Source organism: Harpia harpyja, chromosome 13 (genome assembly GCF_026419915.1).
Source record: "Harpia harpyja isolate bHarHar1 chromosome 13, bHarHar1 primary haplotype, whole genome shotgun sequence".
Taxonomy (NCBI): domain Eukaryota; kingdom Metazoa; phylum Chordata; class Aves; order Accipitriformes; family Accipitridae; genus Harpia; species Harpia harpyja.
The window spans coordinates 3,732,770-3,754,473 of record NC_068952.1 but is presented as its reverse complement, the minus strand read 5'-3'; the positions used below and the strand labels follow the sequence as shown (position 1 = coordinate 3,754,473).

The 21,704-nt window shown below is 41.2% G+C and overlaps 1 protein-coding gene across 1 annotated transcript in view; it reads right to left on the bottom strand.

The window, feature by feature from the left end:
- FSHR (follicle stimulating hormone receptor) overlaps positions 1–21,704 on the bottom strand; it is an 83,435-nt gene that overhangs the window by 44,976 nt on the left and 16,755 nt on the right. The window contains exon 2 of the mRNA XM_052806724.1: positions 6,098–6,169. Within this exon, the coding sequence (XP_052662684.1) occupies positions 6,098–6,169 (72 nt within the window). The remainder of the gene's footprint in view (positions 1–6,097; positions 6,170–21,704) is intronic.

Sequence of the window (21,704 nt, the reverse complement as noted above, 5' to 3'; positions counted from 1 at the left end):
GGTGATATTTGCAAAGGCTGCAGAAGGGTCTTCTGAAGTAATAGCCCTCCTTCGAGAAGAAAATGCACCCAAGCTGCTCACGGCCGTACTGAGAGCCAGCGGCACAAGGCACTGTTCTGCCCGGGTCCTCCACGACGATGTGTTACAGAACCCCTGGGAGAAGCTCGCAGAGCTGTTTGCCTTTCCAATCCCATTTGTAGGAACCCGTTTCAAAGGGCAGAGGGTAGCGATGGGCAAATGAAGACTGACACCCTGGATGCTGTTGGGCTAAGGAATGCCTACAGCACGTAGAGCAGAGGATAAGCTTTCTTACATGATTTTGCTGCTGAACCTGAAGTGCAAGCAACCCCTCCAGTATAGAAAAGAGCCGGTTCAAAACCGTGGATCACCATCAAACAGGGACAGTCAGCTGGGATGGGGGCATCTGGGACGTGCGAGTCTACCCACAGGAGCCAGGAAGCCTCCAGTGACTGCTCACTGCCTGACCACCAGCCCGCCGTGGCTGGGCAGCCTTTGGTACCTGCTAACTTGTGCAGGATTAGACCAGGCAGATAGAGGGGAAAGCTCCGTATCATAACAGTGGCCCCATTAAAACGTTTATTCTTTGGGATGTCAGCCTGAACTTTGAATTTCTTTGCTTCTACTGGTTACTCACCTTGATGTTTTTGAACTCTAGTCCTCTGTTCCCTGAGAGAAAATGCATATTTAGACTCATTTAAATGCATTAAGTAGCATACTTATTTTCATGCCCTGCCCTTAAGATGCAGAATGTTACACATAACTTCCTATAACGTAAATTAGAATTTAATATCCATGGAGTTGCACCTTGAGAATATACCCTGGAGTATTTATTACCAAAGCATGATCATTACCTGATTCAGCACATATTTTGATACATAGAATGCACCGTGTCTCCCTTTCACCGTAGGGATGTAAATAAATATTTTTGTAAACATGCACTATTTAACTTATATATCACAGCAGATCCTGCAAATCCGTATTTTGCTTCTTGCAAAAACATAAATAGCAGATTTATCCAAATGATGCAACAAAAGATAGAAAGGAACTCCTGCCTAGAACCAATTTCCAAATGTCTTGGTTACACTGAATCCTAACCATTTTCTCAAAATAGCTTTAATGATCTTATTTAATCACAGCCTTTTGCATACCAAATGAGGCAGCACACGATACCCTGCACAAGAAAAATTGGGGAAGCTGCAGAATACTGACCAGCCTTCTTGGTAGCAGAAGACACAGACTGCTCATCCTTAGGTGATCATGCGATTGCTACCTCCCCGCCTTCCTTTTCCATCTTTCTGGGCTGTATGCTGCCAAGTGTTACAGAATCACATGCTGGGGCTGAACGAAACTGATGTCAGGAGCACGTGGGATGATGGACATCCCTTAGGCATTTGCTAGCCCAGGCAGCTTTGATGGTTATTGCTGAAGAAGGTCTGGATAGTGAATCCACCAATTTGCCAAGTTGTTAAAACTTGCTAAATAAAACGAAGACTTCCCACTGTGACAAATTCTCCTGATGAGACTTTTACAGTCTAGCTAAGAACTTTGCTCGTTCCCCACTCACAGGGAGAGAGATCCGCCTTGATTCAGCAACATACTTTAGCATGTGCCTCAAAATACTCTATTGAATGGCCTCTACTGTCCTCAAGTATCTCATCTCGGTTTAAATAAAACATTAAAGGTAACTCAGTCTGATGTAATTAAGTCAAAGGGAAGTGTGACCTGCCTTTTAACCTACAGGGGCAAACAGGAGAGATTGTAGCATCATACATCAGGCTAGTTGTTGTATGTGGAATAAGCTGGTGCCCATGTACCTAGATCACAGACCAGCAGCATTTGTTCATATGAACCATCACTGGATCAACAGTCCCAGAAAAAAAACCACATAAAAGCTTGAATGCACTGAGTGGTTAAATAAATACACGATTCAGAGCTATTTTCTCTACAAATTCATGAGGAAGCTGTAGGTAGCTGGTGTATATATTCCTGCTGTTTTCCACAGACAGAAGACATCAGTTTCCAGGAGTGTCAACTCTGGCAGATTCCATGAACTCTAAAATTTTTAACAGTTTCCAGACTTTTCAGAGCTCATCAGGGATTTAGCTCTGCAAGCCCTCTTAACCATAGCATGGTTCATGTTCTTAAAATGTCCCTTTGCAAAAATCTGTTAAAGAAATCCCCTTCTCTCATTACTCCAAACTACAAAGCAGGGCCAATAAAGATGATTTTTCTCTGTGACATCTTCTAATTCAAGAAGTAGTTCATCCACATGGCTGAATTTCCTTGAGCCGCACACAGGTTAGATTTGAGAGTGAATGATGAAACAAGGCATTATGTTTTAGCTTAAACCTTCAAAAGAATAAATAACTGATGATGAATTTTCAAGGGCATTGTGCCTCAGGATACAAATGTGAAGCCTATTTGGCTTGCGTAGGGTAAGGTGATCAGACCAAACTTCTTATAAATACGATGCCTGAATCAGGCCTCATTAGACCAACATGCACAAATCTACTTTGCTACCTTGTAGTAACAGGAGGAAACTTAGCAAGAGAAAAAGGGAGGCTTCGATATTGCTTCAGACTGTCTCTCCTCCAAATTAAGCACTTGCAGTGCAGGCTGAAGATGACATAGCAGCTGCAGAGCATGTTGAATTGATTTTGTGAGGTATGTGCCTGCATGGGGCTGCTTTTTAATTTAGTAACTGGAGGGTTAATTAGTTCTGGGAGTGCAAACAGGTTGGTTAAGCAGGAGTCCAGATGAGCTGCCACGTTCCAGTTGGCTAAGACTTAGGAGCAAACTAAACATATATCAAGAATAACTAATCTGCTTCCCCGGACACCTATTTGCTAAATTAACACGAAGCTAGAGCTGTGCAGAAGTTGGTGAGCTGCTAGCAATAAGCTGGTTAGGCTGTTCCTCAGATCTGTGGGTTTCTGAAGTAGTTTTCTATAAGAAAATTTAAGTTGCACCTTTAGTAAGAGAAATCTCAGATAAGTAGAGTCTGTCAATTTATTTCATAACTTTAAACATCTTATCTAAGAAGAAAAGAAGATCTTTCTCCCAGAACATACTTGGGAAAAGTTGTTTCTCTATATGACAGTCTGCAGAATGGGCATTTCATGGTTTTTCAGTAACTGAAAGAATTTAGATGGGTGAGAAGGAAACGACAAGCTAGAAATAGTTCAAATGGGCTCTCATTCTTTCAAAAAACTTAAAAATGGCAAAAGTATTCCAGTGACAATTTTTCCAAATTAAAAAAAAAAAAATCAGATGAAAACCAAAAGATTTTGACTTGGTAACTAAAACTGGAGCTTCCAAGGGAGGGCAGATAAGGTGCTCCATGCCAACATTTCCACGTCACACTACTTTTTTGCATTATGAGTCATGGTCACTAGTGTCCATTCTGGAAAGTCCTTGGACAGTCCCACTGGAAAACAAACAACATCTTTCCTGGGTACTGTGACTGAAGCCTGACTGGAAGTATCTGGAAGTGTCTGACATTTGTGGCAAAATACATCTGTTCAAACCTCTCAGCTGTTCAGGTGTTTAGGAGGAAACTAAAATGCATATAGAAAGCAGGAACACTGAAAAATGTTATTGAAAGATTTTTCTTTGAAAACCAGAAATTTTTGGTCATTGTATTCAAAAGCCTTCATTCACTTTGAACGTAAATACAACAGGGTTAAGATTCTTACGGAGGACTCATCTCTGATTTAACTTGTATTCAACCAGCTCATCCCCAATGGATGATTCCAAAGACCACCATTCCCTGCAACTTCTGGGCTTTAAAACCTCCCCCGGTCTCAGAAACACAGTTAGAAGTGATCTAATATTGATAAAAATCATGCGTACAGATACGTTGGACTGTATGAGATACTGCTTTTCTTCAGTAACACACTCAGGAAATATTGTCACTCTCTTAATTTTTAGTCTATTTAGTTCTAGGTGAGCACATACATCTACTACATTGAAGTATCTCATTTGTATACATCAGGCTATCCACATTTTACCATATGGAGGTATCACATTATTAATAGCTGTTTTCCTTAAATAGACTACAGTTTGCTTTAATCTTCCTTTCCGTGCATGATCTTGCAAGAGTAAAAAGGCTTTCATACAAAGGCTGTGTTTTTATATGCAAATCTATCATTTGATTATACACTTTTTTGTCCCTACATTATCATGAATATTTCTGATGAATGTTTTATGGGCTAGGTTTAGGATTTGTGAGCTATTTCAAATTTTATCTGTTTGCCATATCATCTGCAAATACCGCATCTTTGTTGATGTTGATTGGTCTCATTTACATATTTATCACACTTTTATGCTCAAGGATGTTTTGCTATAAACTGTCTGTCCCCATTTCTCCTCCATGTACTACTAGTACATAGATATATTTTCAAATTGAGCTCATTTCCATATATAATTTTCTTGGTTAACAATAAATCACCACTTAGAGACATCCTAGTCAATGCAATAGCTACCTTCACACATATCTGACATATGGTTTCTGAGTAATTAAAGATAACGGAAGCAGTTTACAATGCACTTCATAGTCCAGAGAGCTCAATGATTTTCCATAAGGACTAGGCTAACAGGAACACCGCAGGACTCTCAACCCAAAGCTGATCTTATTCCTAACTGGAATAGGAATCCAGTTTTTTTGGTAACTGGTAACTCCTGGCCACAAAAAATATTACTTTCTTTTTCTTTTCTCAAGAAAAAGGACCATTTACAGTGGTGCTTGATGGGCTTATGAGGGTCCGCATCCATGAGTGGGGTGCAGCAACTGGAGGTTTTTTAGTGTGTACCACGTGCCAGTAGAAGACTCCTGAACCTACAGTGATGCCCTGAAATGGATCTCACACTTCAGAAAAGGCCAGGTGCCATGTGAGCTTTACCACTTGCTACTGACCAGCAGCTCTTCAATCATTCTTGCATGTTCACTGCTTGTTCTTCATCCATCCATCCATCCATCCATCCATCCATCCACCCACCCTTCTCTAGGTTCAAAATCTTTTCCCTTTCCCTACCATACCTTCTGGTGTGTTCACCTGCTTGCTAAATCCCTTACTTATGCAAGAGTACAAGGGAAAAGGTTAGAAATGATGCAGAGAAATGTCAGCAATCTATTCCTTTTTGGTTTTGCCATTACACACACAGCGCTGAAAAAGGCACTGACTTTAAAGTGCATTTTCCCACTCCCGCTCAGACTCCTCTTGGGTGAACAGCCTGTTTGTGACCCTCTCCTGTCGGGGGGCAAGCGCTGGGTGTGTTTCTAAACAAAATGCTGTGATTTGCCTATATATGAAATAATTCAGAAAAATGGTATATGTCCCAAAATAGTTCAGGTTGGACAGTGACAGTTATCATTTCTGGTGCTAGCACCAGTTAATCCATAGATTTTCTGTTGCTAAAGAATGGTAGGAAACATATTACTAAGAATTTTTCCTTCTAGTGGTGGAGGGCTGCAAATACATCCACAACAGTATACTAATGAAAGTACGATACATCCGTTCATCAAAGATGCTCATAATTGTATCTCCAGGCTTATCGCTAAAATTCACAGAGATTAGGTGCTTGCACCCTCTATGTGCTAAGATTTTTGGATCTATCGCCCGTAAGAAACTTCTCTCACACATCCTGCCGGCTGACTCTGAACACACACAGAACAATCCTATTTATTCATCAGTGAGAAGAGAATTGGCTGACCTGTTATGAACAGGAGTGCTTTCCTCCCCAATCTTTCCACTGTTTCGTTCCAAAATTCCCCAAATAATCAGTTGCCCGTGATCTTCTGCTATGGCACTGTATTTATTAAATGCGATGACACTCCATGCTCAACCAACCCTTTGACTGAGGACTGCCCACTTCCTGATATAAAAACGTATTTATGACAACAATGTTTTGGAACATGGTGTTAAAAAAAAGTTTCTATTTTTTTTAAACAGAAAGATGAAAGTAGATGAAGCTCAGAGATAGGGGCTTGCTCAGAGGCCGTAAAAGGAGTTGCAACCAGAAACTGCTGTTTGGAGCAAAATAGTTGTTTCCTAGTAAATATTGACATAATACATACATTTTCTCCAGGTCACCAAGTCCTGTGAAAGCTCCTTTTGGAATGACTCTCATCTTGGTGAGCACAAATCTCCTGAAAATAGAGAAAATGGGGTGATCATTCACTGTTCACAACACAGGATTGCTTTGGTGGCCTTGTCAGCACAGGAGAGGCCTTTATCACAGGTACAAGGATAGTCTCCAGGCTGAACGCTTTGGCGTCTAAATACAGCTGTAATGTTCAAAGGCTTCATGGGACTCCATCTGCCTTCCCGGCCCAAAATTACAGCAGTGTTGGGCTACCTCTGGAGCTCCTCAGGGGAAAAAAGCAACTGTCAGTAGTTACAATTTCCCTGCTTGCTTCAGTAAGAAATCCAGACCCGCTCACCGCAGCTTTGCCGTGTGCTGGGAGGGGACCGTCTTTCTCATCTCGACCTGTCTTTTGAGAGATGCTCAAGCACAGGATGAAGCAACCCTGTGGACCCAGACTGGGCTGAGTTGCTTACGCAAGGTTGTAAGGTGGTACATGCATGCTCATGCAAGATAAGCCTTAACCCGCTGCACAGATAATTCAAGGAGTCAGCTACTATCTCCCATCAGTGCAACTTTAATATCCTTTATTGCTTCTCGCAGTCTCTCTTCTAATTAGTTCATGATGTGCCACAAAACTGGGCCTTTGGAATGTACAACTTGATCACACGTGCACAAAGACAACATTTTAATAATTTTTTGAAGGTCACAGAATATGCTTTATGAAGAAAAAAGATTTCAAATATCATACAAACCTTTTTGTTAACCTGGGCTCATCTCCTTTTATCACAATAAACAAAGAGGACTACAAAACTTCTGATGGGCACTCAGCAAATGAAAGGTAGGGTTTCTACTGCTCCTTGGAGAAATAAGGTGTTATCTGGGTAGTTGTTTTCTTTCATGCATTTAATCATTCACAGGTAGTGAGCGCAAACAATTGCATATATTAACATGACCTGCTCATCAAGATACATGCTTCACATGATATGCTTATGACTGGATGCCAGGTCAAGAAAGCATAGCTGAGACACGAGAAAGCCGACAGAGATTTCGTAGAGATTTTCTGCTGACAATAAAAGTCATATTCAAACTCCCACATATTAAACACCAAGCAGATAAATAAGCAAGACATCAGATAATATCGGTTGCATTGAGCGATAGTTGTTAAAAAATAATATTTTTCTTTAAAAAAAATCACTTGTGTTACATATGTGAATATCGCCCCGTGATTCAGATTCCTAGTCTATTTTCCCATGGAAATGGAAATGAATTGTTTTCTGAATTACTATGGATGTCTTCTTTTCAGTGAGCATGCCTCCTGGACTATCCCTCGTTTTTATCATCTCAGAACTGGTTTTGCATGGCTGCTTGAGATTGCCTTTCAGCTCGTGTCTGTGCTGCCTTATTGTAACCTCTGCAGGAGGACAGAAATGGGGACTCAGCCTGGTATTACCTGCAGTGTAGTCCTGCAATTTTTAACACAGTACCTCCAAACTAGAGACTTACTTTCTTACCACTCACATAAAGTATTCATGCAATCCTCATCTATTTTTTATTTCAGCTGATTAGTTTAGAATTTTCATGGGAGATTATAATGTTTTAATCAAAGTCTTAGGGAAAAAAGTATTATTCTGATAGAATACCACTGTGAAAGATTCCTATTTTTTAATTGTAAGTCTTTAGTAGAATCTACTCCCTCATTTAGATTCCTAAATACGAGTTAATATTTACTTAAGTGGGACAAAGGCAATGCACACCTCACCTAGCTCCAAAGATGTCACTGTGATTACACCAGGAGAGAACTTGGCCCCCCACATTTTTAAACACTGAAATTTATTGTATTCTCTGTCCAGAAAGATGATGAAGTCAATTTGGTATTCCATTATTCTTGTACTATCATTAATGTAAGCCAGAAAGAGCTCCAACACACTGTCACACAAGAATTACAGTATGAGATCATTATGCAAATGTTAGAAGGATTAAAGAGCTTCCAGAAAAGGCCTAACCTGGATTAGGCAATTTGTAAAGACCCACTGAAAACACGGCCAGTGTAATGCATGCAAAGCTATGGCTGTGCTTTCAGAGTGCAGCTAGGTACAATGGATCCTTGCAGAACACCCAGCAGGCTTAGTGCTACAAAGCTGAACCATCAGGAAACTCTTTAACTTTGATTTACTTTGAAACCTTTCCTAAACTCTCCTTTATAGAAACGCATGCCTAATTTTGGAGACCTAGAAAGCAGGCTCTGTCTGAAAAGCCACGTATAATTTTTTTTATGGCAATGTTCTAAAATGAATCCTCTCTCTGCAGGCGCAGATCATCAGGATGTTTGCAATTTTTTAATTAAACACTGGCCTACGCCATGCTTCACCACAACAACAATTTACAGCCTGATCCTGAAACTAATTAAAAGAAGGGAACCTTATTCATAGATGAGGTTAGCTATATGAGGAAAGCCACAAGTGCGTAGAAGCAAAAATCAAACCTTGAGTTTCTTTGTTGAATACCCTGCTATCCTGTGTTAATAAGGTGCCAGAATTCAGGAGCCACGTGTCTAATGCCCTGGAGCACTTTAAGTGGAATTGAAGTTTAATAGCCAAAGTCTCACATTCCACTTTAAAAAATTAAGGTTAATTGTCTTTAAACATCTCTGAGTAGGCTAATAAAGTCAGCCTTAATGGTATAATGAACACTGAAAATTAGAGTCAGCTACCTGTTGAATTATCAACTGTATAATGAATAGGAGTCTATTATAACTAGCCAAATGCTGTATTGTCAATAAATCTCACCAATTAGGCTCCAAGAATCAATCTGTACTTAACTTGAGATACTGGCTGTTCAGTACCAGTTCTTTCCGAGGTACATGGAGAAAATAATTGAAAAGCATTTCCTTGGTTTTGTTGCTGGCGTTATTTTAGGGTCAAAGAAATGAATACAGCCCACCTTCATTCAAGCATATTTCATGTCAAGACATATAAACAAAAGCATCCTTTAAAAAAACATGTGCTTATTGGAGAGATGCAGTATTTGGCCCTAAAAAATTATGTTAGCACTTAGGCACCAGCAAGGAAAGCACTGAAAAGCCTAAACACTCAGTGCACGGTGTGGAATTGAAAACCCAGAGCCAGGTGCCCGACATCAGGCATGAGAAAGGGTAGGCTGGAAGTTAGGTGATCCAAAAATCTGTACGCAGAGTAAGCCCCCAGGAAACACTAAATCTCATCTCCCAGAGCTTTTAGCTCTGCGTCAGAGCTGCAGGTGTAGCACCAGCCTCAACACACGCGGGGACCCCCGTCGCTCGCAGCAGGCTTTGCCCGGAGGGAGGAAGGCATTGTGGTCTCTCAACACAGCCCTGGCAGCCGACGCACGGACTCAGGGAATGGGAGGCCTGGCACCAACTCCCCCCTCACCCTGAGAGGTGTAAACTCCTGTATTTCATGCCCCAGGAGGATGCTCAGTGGTCAAGGTACGTCTCCCTGCCTAGGCTCAAGCATCGTGCAACCAGGGCTAGGCTCCTGTGCCACCAAAGAGGAGGGGGAACTTAACCCTACCATCCTCTCTAGAGGCATTACAGCTGGACTTGATTTCCCCGAGACAAATTAAAAAAAGATAATGACACTTTTTTAATTCCAAAGTTCAGTGATGCTAATGTTATTTGGGCTACAGTAGGTCCCAGAAGTCCTAGCAAGGACTCCAGTGTTGGAGCCAGCAGAAACTTAACAAACGAGAGAGCAGAAACAAGCCCGGGAAAGGAAACAAGCCCCAAATGGTAACATGGTTATCCTGCACCATGAGAAGGCAATATACATGGCTGGAAATAGAAGAATGGCAATATTAACTATTGTTATTCCCTACATACAGAAGTATAAGCTAGGTTTAAGTCTGGCCTGTTGGCCCATTGCTTCTATACACGCCTTGATATCCAGGAGAGGTTTCTAAATTCTGATTTAAATACATTTGTTGAAAGTGATTCTTGGGAGTTTATTGATAGGAACTGAAGCTGTCTGCTGCAGTTGTAGAATCACACTTATACTTTACATATTTTTATATATATGTGTGTGTTATGAATTACAATAGAAATACTTACTTAAATATATAATATTGCTTAATATTTAACTGATTTTTACCTACTTCTGTTTTCCTTACCAGTGAGAGTGTTGTCTGTTGAGCAGTAATGTCCTTTTACATCTGGAAGAACAGATAAGCTTACAGTCAGACTGTATTTCTCTGGACTGAACATGCACAAGTCCCACAGGTTTTTCCATTTTTCATTTTTAAGTGTTTTATATGCCACTTTATTATATCATTTTAGTTTGTCTCATGAATGGATATGAGTAAATTCTTGTCTTACAAAACTGCTAAAAACCTGTTGCTAATTAAGGCTAGACCTGTCAGGACTAGGGCAGAACTACCTCCTACTGATTTGTTTATTTATACAGGGATGTCTAAACCTCGTTATTTAAAACAGTGGGGTCTCAGTTAATATGAAGCCACTGACACAGGTGACTTACACCGCTTTATATCACCATGAAGAGCAAACAACCCAAATGCATCTCGTTTCTGTATGGCTGTGTCTAGCATAAGAGAAATATCATAATGCCAACTTAATCTCAAAGCCTAGAGAAGACACGATGCAAACAACAGAAATTAGCAGGTACTGGTAAAATGTTCCTGAATAACCCTCTAACATTTCCAGTTATGAAAAGATTGATTGAACTTTTCCTAAAATAGTCTTCTGCATCTGACGCAATTCAGACAGGCAGGACATAAGACAGAAAGGGAAAAAAATACCTCCAGAAAAATTAATATTCTTCCATCTAGCCCCACATGAATCCAGTGACAGAAATCAGACCGACCTCATCACGAAGGGATGGAGGACTGGATGTCATTATTCAAGTATCTGGTGCCCAAGGTATGGGTGATTAAAAAGACTTGGTAAATTACAAGTTAAAAAAAGTGGACCCAGAGGGGTCATTTCTGCTAAATGTCTCTTAAAAAAAAGTGCATAGGAGACACATGAATTGTGCACACTAAGCAAAGCAATGTAAATACAGTGTGTTTGTAAGGTTAGCCATTTATGTGCAAAGTGATGTATTTTGCATATTCATCAAATGAGTTCTCAGAGCCTGGGCCGACAAGCTTTTTCGTGACCAACTATGAAGATGTGCTTTGGCGTAAATTTGTAAATTCTCCACCAGAACTTACTCCCACGCTGCACTGGTGCCCACTCCTCCCAGCCCCCTTCCTTAGCACATGCGCCCTCCCCCCCCCCCCCCAGCAATAACCTTTCACAACAAAGGATTGCACTGATTATCAGAAATTAGACTAGTTAAAAAAAAATAATTTCTGCTTCATAAAGCATGGTTGAATTTAGGTCTTTCAAAACACTTTTTAAAACTCATTTCTCAGATCTATTTAAGTCACACACAGTTAATCAGAAAGTGTGTGCATTGTAGAATTATCTTCCCTGGCTCATGTAAATTGCAAATTCATGATGTTAAAATGAACTATATCAAGCAGATACTATAAACTTTATAATTTAAGGACCAAAGGAAAATAAAATAAAAAGCCAAAAAGATTCGGTGACTGTAATGCTAAATCACCAAATTTGGTTCCAAAGAAATAAATGTGATAGGATTTTGAAGAACATTTTGCTTTAATCTCTGAGCTAATAGACTGATGTTATCACCTTCTAATCCTCTGCAGCAATGTGTATTTTGTCAAACAAAGATTTAAAGTGAAATTTAATTCACTCTCTGTGATTTTTTTTGGTTGTTTCTTTGTTTTTGTGTCTAGCTTTGGAGATGTGCTGGAGGTTCCCGCACAAGCAACAGATGAGTCTTTGCTTTACATCAGGAAAAGACGAAACGATGCCATGACCTATTTATTGTGCTCTGATTAAATGCAAAAATCAACAAAATCCCGCACCCTGGTTTTTTTCTGTTTTGGCTTGATTAGTCAGTGCAACAGTGAAGGACTATTTTGCTTCTCATGCTATAATAGGAGACAAATAGATACTGCAGACTGTGTCCCAGATGGTGTAAATCAATTGAGCTGTGTCATTTTGGCCCCAAACATTTGTCCTAATTCTCACTGGAATGAATCATGAGATTCCTTTGAGCTGAATGTGTTTTAATTTAAATTTATGAGGAAGGTTTCTAAGCCCCCAGCTCACTGAAATGGGTTCACATTGCCATACAACTTCACTATGACTAGGGTCTGGTTCTAGTAAACACCTCACTAGGAAGGGGCATATACAGATATACATGAACATGACAGTATTTTTCCTAATCAGCTGCCTAGGTGGAAGAGCTCTGCAACCTATTAAGGAGTTTGTAGCTGCTTTCAGACATAGCTATGGTTTCCCCTTCCTAACAGCAGGCAGAGAGGAGTCCAAAACTCATAAATCGGATGCTAAAACATCAGGCTTCAAAAACCATCAAGCTAAACGCAAAAAGATCAGGTTTATTTGCTTTCTGGTTTTAAAGTCTTTAGAGGGCATTCATATCAAGCTGCAAAGCTATTTTCAACACTCATGAGGCTTTAATTTAAAAACAGAGAAAGATTTATATTAGTTGCCTCAATTCCAGGAGGTGCTGAGGTTGCGACTTCATAAGGCTGACAGGATCATGAGGAATGGCACTGGCAGTGACAAAACACCGCTCCCACCACCTTACTGGCTCCTCTTTTCAGAGAGCTACCCCATCATCCTAAGGGAAAACCAAAGCCAAGAAGAATATTTTTCCAATAATAACTATTCATGGATTCAGTTCAAAAAGGGGACTCTGATGGCACAGACACGCTTGAATAATGGAGGAAGAACTCTGCAATTCATTTTTTCAACTGAGACATGATCCAAGCATTTGAGAGTCTGAGAGCCCCTACTTTACACACATGTAAATTGATTCACGAGAGAGAGGCTGTAATCCCTCGCTAATATGCACAATCTGGCTTGAAGCATCTAATCACTGCGTTTACCTAATGCGCCTAAATCAGCTGCTCATCCCCTTCAAATGCTTGTGAAAGGACAAGCTATCTGGGCCGTGCAGCTGCTTTATTCCTTTTATGGGATAATAAACGCAGGTAAAGGTGAGTATTCCAAGGAAAACTTAGGCAATATACATTTTATGGAGAAGACGGAAACCAGAGATCCCTTCCTGAGTTGCAGGCTGTACTGGCCCTGGCTAGGAGAGAGTTAATTTTCTTCATGGCAGCTCATAGGGTGCTGTGGTTTAGATTTTTGACCCAAACCATACTGATAACACACTAACCTTCTAGCTTTCGCTGAACAGTGTTTGCACAGCATCAAGGCCACCTCTGTTTCTCACTTTGCTGCCCGGGAGGTGGGCTATAGTCTGGGGGCGGACACGAACGGGCAGGTGACCCGAACTAACGAGGGAGATATTCCGTACCGTGTAACGTCATGCTCAGCAATACAAGGGAAAACCAGTCTTCTATCTGACTGAAAAACGCAGGATAAATCTGGGAGGGTGCATGTCCTCCTTTTGGGTGTGCTACTTGGGAATCTCTTCAGGTCTGGGAGTGATGTCAGGGGCATCTCTGAGAAAGAAAATACTTTGCTGTGTGTGCTATTAAACAAAGCAATGTACAAAGTAAATACAATTAGAACTGTGATGATAAGTTATTAGCGATGCCTGTCTGCTTTGCAGGTCTGAATCTAAAAGGCAACGTGTGCAGTAGCTTGTGAAAAATCACTCCTTAATCTTTACCAGTGGCCTCCCTTAAAAATCAATTTCCTTTTCTTTTTTGAATTAGATTAAAAGGATAACGAATAGTACTGATGGCATTCCTATTCTAAATTTAGTGAATACTTGCTCGGCGCGATAATGCCACCCAGCCACAAAAAGCTGAAGGGAAGCATTTTAAGATCACACAGCTGACGTCCCGTTGGCATTTCACTTGTAGAGTGCCCACAATACCATAACATGGATAACAAAATGCCCGTTTCCCCAGCAGAGCCGTGATGCTGCTCACACAGGCACCCAGCAAAGTTGCTGTGGGATTTGTTTTACCCCCGGGACCTTGCTTAGGTCAGCTAATAAGTTGCACACAGTGCCCCTCAGCAGCTAACAGCTGATAAAGAGCGATAAGGAAGGACAGAAAATGGTTGTGAGGAAAAAAAGAAAAAAGCATCTAAAAGGCGGCAAAAATGGTCAAGCAACATGCTTGTAAAACTTACTCTCCCTCCCCCCTGCCTTAGTTTTCCAAACCCATGGTATGTTTAGTCTCAGCACTGATACCCTTTTCATTTCTGCACAAAGCATACACTGTCCTCAGTAACACTGTACTTCCCCCCCGACGCTGCAGATAGCTTCATTCCGAGGTCACACGTGCAGGCAGTTAAAAATAAAACTCCAAGATGCTTTTAAATACCTCTGCTTGAATAGGGTGGGATGAATCTGGAGACGGGGGATTAAAAAAAAAAAAAAGGAGAAAAATAAAAAAAAAGAGACCATTGCAAAATTCCCAATCAGAAAAAGAGATGCAACACCAGGACTTTTACTCGATCTGAGATGTTTAATGGTCTATGCTTAGTGCAATTATTTCACCATACTTAGGCTGGGTTGCTTTACGCTGAGATAAAGCTGGAGAGGAACAAAGTTATGACTATTCAGACCAGTTGCCTGTGTGTGTTAGCTCATTTTGCAAAGCGTCTGACAAACAATATTGTTGAAGATTTAGGTGCAAGTAGCAGTAACGCACAAGATATATAACAAAGACAAATGACATCTGCCCCAGGCAGACTTATTGCAGAGCAACCTCTGACACGAGGACGTTGGTCCCTTCAGTGGATCTGGGTGGCTGCAAATCAAAGGGCAAACTTTGCATCCAGCACCCTTGCAGCAGATAAAGCAGACAGCAAAGCAATGCTGTCTTAGCAAGAAGGATCTCCTCTTTTCTTTAAGCTTGCCGGGAGCTTGAGCACAACAAAGCAAAGCTGGAGCTCTGGATTCCTCTACAGTATGTACACACAGAGAAAAAAGGTTTGCTACCAAGCACAAATTGCAACAAGTCCTCTTTAGGCCTATGAGCAGAATCACAGTTACCCTGTTTGCACCCAGGCAGAGTTTAACTGCTGGGAGTGGGTTACCCACAATAAAGGCCAGCAGTAAGCTTGAAAGCACAGTTAAAATTGCTTCTATTAATGTCAAGCGCATGCTGTGAAAAGTGTTTTGTGTAGGATAAATAACACAAGTGAATGAAGTTATCCCGTCTTGCTTACAGAGAGCCAGAAAATAGCCATTGCTTTATTTTTACAAATAGCTATACTTTTACTAGTATCGATTATCCTGTAAGACATTACACTGCTTTTAGAAAAGCACATACTCGTTCCTCACAGCTTACTCACATAGGCCTTTGAGAAATGTACAGCTTGTGATAAATGTGCAACTTCCTTAAAATCTGACCTTGATATCTGCAACCATCTTTATGGTGAGGAGCCATTAAAATTCATTCACTCTGAGCACACTCTCAGTGTTGCATCTATTTATATTAATATCTCTGCATAATTTTCTAACAAAAGGAGCATTGTACAAGTACTGGGTATTTTGTTCTTGCACAAAGAGCATTGTACTTTGTGTTCTTTCCTGTGGGCAACTTGTCAAGGCAAATAGGGTTATGGAAAATGTCCACAGTCCAACCAAATAGGGGGCTTTTTAGGTATTGTCTTCAAAACTTTCTTCCCCTCTTTTGATTCAGAGCAAGAATAGCCATCCTGCTCACACACAGCCAGTCACTTCAACTCTTTTCCTGTCCCAATAATGTGTCAGAAAAGATCTTAATCCACAGCAGGGAGAGAACAGTGGTTTGTTCATCGGCTGAGGTCATAGCAAAAAGGTGACAAGTGTTCTTTGTGTGTAGTGTTTCTACCTCTAAGACCTCGCGACCTTCTATGTTGTCAGGCCCTCCATACATGATGCTATTTTTATTGACTGAGACAGATTGTCCAGGGAAAAAATTCCTTAAGTTCTGGGTTGGACGCCTTAGTGAAGGTAAAAGAGAAAGAGAAAGCTTTTCTGCAAAATGTCTTGCTGAACCATCGCTGTTTAGCAAAACAGCAAATAACTTACCTCTGTCACTTTATCTTGCTTGAGGAATTCATTAGAAAGAGCTAGTGTGCTTTTTACCTGCTTTCTCATCCATATCCTCATAGGTGCTATACCTACGTTGCTTAATGGGACACAGCTGAAATATCACAGAGTATTAATAAAATAGAAAGAAAGATACTCACTGTTACATTCCTTAATTAGCACAGACAGCCTAATAAGTAACAGGGTCCCCACCAAATATTTGGATTAATTTGGATATATCCAAAGGCTTGTTTGAAGGTGTAATGAGATATCTGATACTTCTTGATGCCAGAGCAGTCAGAAACCATTCAAGAAATAGCACTTGGAGACTTGATCGTACTCTTTTTTCTGCTGGATCTGAGTATGAGCTTTGTAAAAGTAAATATTCTCTCTGCTATCTAATACGTGCTGTATTTTCCAAAGAGCAGCGTGAGTGCCAAACACAGCTAACACAACTGGCAGTCTTTGGAAAAACAGCATCTCCTGAAGAAGGGGTCCTGGATGCAAACAGCATGTACTCCGCTGTTCTCAGGACACCAGCTAGACTTGTGCTGACCTAACTATACTGAAATACAGAAATATGCTGGGCCTAGGCCATATGCTCCCACTTCTCCCCCACTGTGGCGAGTGGAGCATTATCTTCTTTTTACATGCTGAAGTGCACATTTAAATTTTAAATACTTACATTTTGAAATAACACTAAAAGTGACAAACATGAAAAATCCCCACATTTTGTTAACTCTAGCACCATGCAAAGAAGCAAACCCTCCAGTTCATCCCCTCTGGTCATGCCTTCCTCTAATCTGAATGTCTCCCCTGACTATTTCCAGGGGGACAGAAGCTGGCTCCTGGAATTGCTGCTGCCGCTGCAAGAGGATGAACCACAGAGCACACTGAGAATGGGAGCACCCACGAGATTAACGTGAGTGACAGGCTCCTGCGTGCGTAAGAGAGCTCGTAGTCCTTGCACTGTAACGCACTTTGCACGTTTTATTCAAGTCCTATAAACATTCCCATTTACTGCCATTGCTCACCGCTCGTTCCCATGTCACTGGTGCTCTTCCTAGCCGCACAGTTTCCATGCCAAGAACTTTTCTCAGCTCATCTATTGGTGATTGCTGAGGGAAACATTCACAGGGATATGAATTGCAGGTGGATGGACTCTTTCAATTTCTTGCTGTACTCTCCTGAGAGCATCTCTCTTCCCTCACAGTCTTTCTCTGTTAGTGAGATCTCTTCCCCATAGACATCACCAATTTGATAGAATCATAGTATCATAGAATCATTTCGGTTGGAAAAGACCTTCAAGATCACCGAGTCCAACCATTAACCATGCCCCCTAAACCATGCCCTGGAGTACCCTGTCCACTCGCTTTTTGAATACCTCCAGGGATGGTGAAAGGTGTGGGATACTTGGAAAGTAATGGGCACACAGTGAACAATCCAGACTCGATAGAATTGATCAATTTGTGAGCCAAGGATGTTTTGTAGGCAGCAGACTTCAAGGATGCTTTGCTTGTGGACACATATTTAGCTAACGGTAGTAAGAGCATTCCAGATGCCTTTAGAAGGCCTTGAACAGAATAAACAAGAAGACAAAAAAAGAAAGATGCCAATTAGAAGAACACAGGTGCGCATTCCACGATAAAGGGAACTTGGCAAAGAACCTCAATTCCACAGCTTATCTTGACCAATTAGACTGAGACAAGTTTCGCATGTTTTAGTTAATACAACCAATTATGCCTTATGTTTATGTGTGTGTACAGTGTTGTTATAACCAATCACTAGGTGTAACTAGGCGCGTGGACAGCTCATGCTAACCAATCTCTAATTTGCTTATGCGTGAACAGTAACTAGAATGAACATATAAACTGAGCTATCTTGGCAATAAAGTGGCATCTGCTTGATCATATTGATTGTGTGCAGTGTCCGTGACTTCCGCGTCAGAAAGGGAACAACAAAACAAGGAATCCTTATTACTTCTCCTTTTACTAAAAAAATTAAATAATTATGTTTTCCTATTATTTTAGTGAGAATTAGCTTGCCACTGCAAATACTGAGTTTATCTACCTTCCACTAGCCATGGATTTACTTTCACATGTTAAAATAAAATTCCTGAATAAATACAGCACGGCAGCTAGTGTACCAGTAGCCTTAAAAATACTAACTGTTCTATTTCCTTTAAGATTGACAGATATCTTCCCAGTAACACACAGGGCAAAACTTGCACTGGTGTCAAGTATGGATCTTCAATGCATTTGAAAGTGAGTATTATTGTTTCAGAAAGATGCCAGCTTGACCACACTGGCAACTGAAACACTAGCTTACATTCAGAATAAAGATAGGCTTAGTGTTTTCACCTTCAGAGTGCTTCTCGAACATGAACCCTCTATGGAGCACTTAAAAATAATAAACATATATGGCCCTCTTAAAAAGGGTGACAGAACAGTGACACAGAGACGGGAGAAACTTGACCTGTTCATGGCACAGCTGCAGGTTATGGAAGATCTCTAAGAAAGAGCTGAGCAGTTATGCCTGGGAAAATATATCCTTTGCAACATCTAACCTCAGTGGATGAAATCTAGACTTCTGTCCCCTTCCTACGCACCCTTCCATCAGCTGCCTTGAATTGACTGTGTCATCAGCTCTCTAAATGACTGTGATAGGCATCTTCTTGCGTAAAATTAGATAAAACCTGACTGGAAGAAACAAGGACAGATGTAACACTCATCTGAGTGAAGGAAGGTCGTGAATGGCATCCCACGGAGATCTGCACGGGGCCTGCACACCATAGTCATAAGCGACGTGGAAGAGGAGTGAGGAGCAAGGGGACAAGCATGTATGATGACCAGGGCAGTAAGATAAGAGCTGGGTGAAGATTTGCAAAGCAGAAGTTCAGTCTTCACACAGCATGTAGTTCAACGACGCAACTCCTTGCTACAGGATGCTGTGGATGGTAGGCATTCAAGAAGAAATGGATAAATGCATGAAAGCCAAATATATGAAGAGGGTCAACTACCAAAATATCACTCTCTTCAAGGTGTCCCTGAGGCAGGCAAAGCTGGAGAGGTACACATCTCTCTGCTGAGACACACATTAGAGCAGCAAACAACCTGCACTGCAGCCAGCCTGGGACAGCTTTACCAAAATGGGGAGACATACCCAGATCAGCACAAGCAAACACCACCTATTTTGGCACTCTTTGAAACAGGTGCTCTATGTCTAGATTGAAGCACTGAAGTGTTCTTCAATATTTACGGCGAGTGCAAGTTTTTGTACGTTGCAGAAGAAGCAGTTGCTCCTTAGGTTAAAACAATTCAAGGATTAGTCCCCCTCCCTTTGCCAGAAGAATAAAGGGTAAAACTGAACCAGGAGTAATGTTTTCAGTGCCACATTCAGACTTCTATTTCATTGTACAGAATTAGGTCTACAAGACATTTCCAAAAATAAATGCAACAAGAACGCTTCAGCCTTCTTTAATAATAAAAATATTAAAAGAATGTTTCAGCTCTCCACAAATTCTTTTGCTAGGTAATTTTGATAATCTTTGTAGAATCAGGGGAAATGCACTGCCACTGCAAAATCTCAGGTTGTCCCTTACTGTCCTCCTCACCCCCACTTTTGGGGGTGGACTATAAAGCAGACTCAGGGCTCATAATACTCTAAATGCTTAAATGTTTTGTGTTACTTGTTTGCTCCACTCTTTTTCTAAAACCTTCCTCCCCCTTCTCTACAGTAAAAAACCAAGTGGTTGACGTAGTCTTTGAATAGAGAGTGCAGTTCTGATCCCTTTCATCTCAAAAAGGGTATATGAGTATGGGGAATGGTATAGAAGAGGGCAATAGAAGACATGACATGGCTTCCATAAGAGGAAAAAAACAATTTGGCTGGGACTTTTCAGCATGGAAAGCTTAAAGCGTTGCTAGAGGTCTGCAAAATATCCCAGAGAGGGTGGACGAGGACTGATGCTTTATCAGCTCGTCCATTACAAAAACTTAAGAGGTGAGGCCAGAAGCAGCGGGATTCAAAGCAAACGAGGACCTGGCTCTTCTTGCAGTGCACATGGACTGCCAGAGCTCCTTCATGCAGCTTGCCTGGGTGCAAGAAGCTGATGTGGGCTCACAGGTAGAACGTACAAATAATCTGAGGAGAGATAAATTAGGGTTACTAAACAAACAACAAGAATTTCAGGCAATCCCCTGTTCTGGAATTAGTTGGAGGCTGGAGAAGTACTGCGGTAATACATCTTAAATGCTTGCCCTATTCTTACTCTACCTTTAGCAGCTCTTAAGAATCCCTCTTGTACGCAGGACGCTTGATCGGCCTTACCGTAGCCACGGCTTATATTGCTGGGAGAGAGCAGGCAAAGGAGGGGCTGCCTTCCTACAGAGGAAAAACTGATCGTCATCTGCCTCTGCGGGGCTATACTCCTGCCTGGAGGCAAAGCAGGGGATTGTGGAAAGAGGATCTAGCATGCCCTTGGTTGGTGCTGATGGGCCAAATTTGAGCTGCTGACCACTTGCGGAAGATCTTTGCTGGGCTATACAACATGTCTGTGAAGCTTTAGGGCAAGATCACGGCATAAACAAGCTGAGGGGCTTCGCTTTCCTACCAATATCTGAACAGTTGCATGTTTGCTTAAAGGTTGGTTGTAGCAAGTATCTGATCAATACTCTACCTGTGACTCTCAAGTCAAAACAAAGATATCTTCCTACATAAGGCATTTCTAACCTACAAAGAAATATTCAGTAGTACTGACTCCATCCTTCTGTGTCCATATTGATTCTGAAGTAAAGCATAAGGTTTTTAAAAGCAGACAAAGGCTTTGGAGGCTATTACCCTATGCCTGTTTCCTTCATGATGATATCTAGGCTTATGTTTTGTCTGATTGATTCCAGCTGATAGTTATGACATATTGCAGAAGAAATCACAGGCTTTAGACTATGAGGATGACCAAGCAGACCTCAGGATAAATTAGGAACAGACTATGAGGTTTTTTACTGCAGAAAGAATACGTTACAGCAGCAAACATGGAGAGATGCAGTAGAGACAACATGCAGTCCCTGCACAAGCAGAACATCCAGAAAGCTTTTAACCAGATGAAGAATTTGAAGGCTGAAGGTTTAAAAAATTGTGTTAAACTAAGGGAAAGAAGGCTACAATAGTACCACCACCAAAACACACCACCAGTAGATAAATACCACTAGGTCACTAAATACTGATCCTTGGCCAGAGACTCAAACCCAGCTTGGTGCTAAAAGGTACCTAGCTCCTTAAGGCTTTTTTTTAAAAGCTGTTTTTAATAGCAAGGGCTTTATTTGATTTCTCTAAGTCTGAATAAAGATATTTATTTTTAGAGAACTATCCCCCAGCCCTCAGACAAACCTGTGCTTCCCAGGAAGAAGTAGGGAAGGGATTTCCTCCGCTGGCCCTTAATTCAGGAACACGGTGAGTCCTGTTAACTCCAGTATGGCAGTATGAGTGCATTTAGGCAAATACTGAGATTTC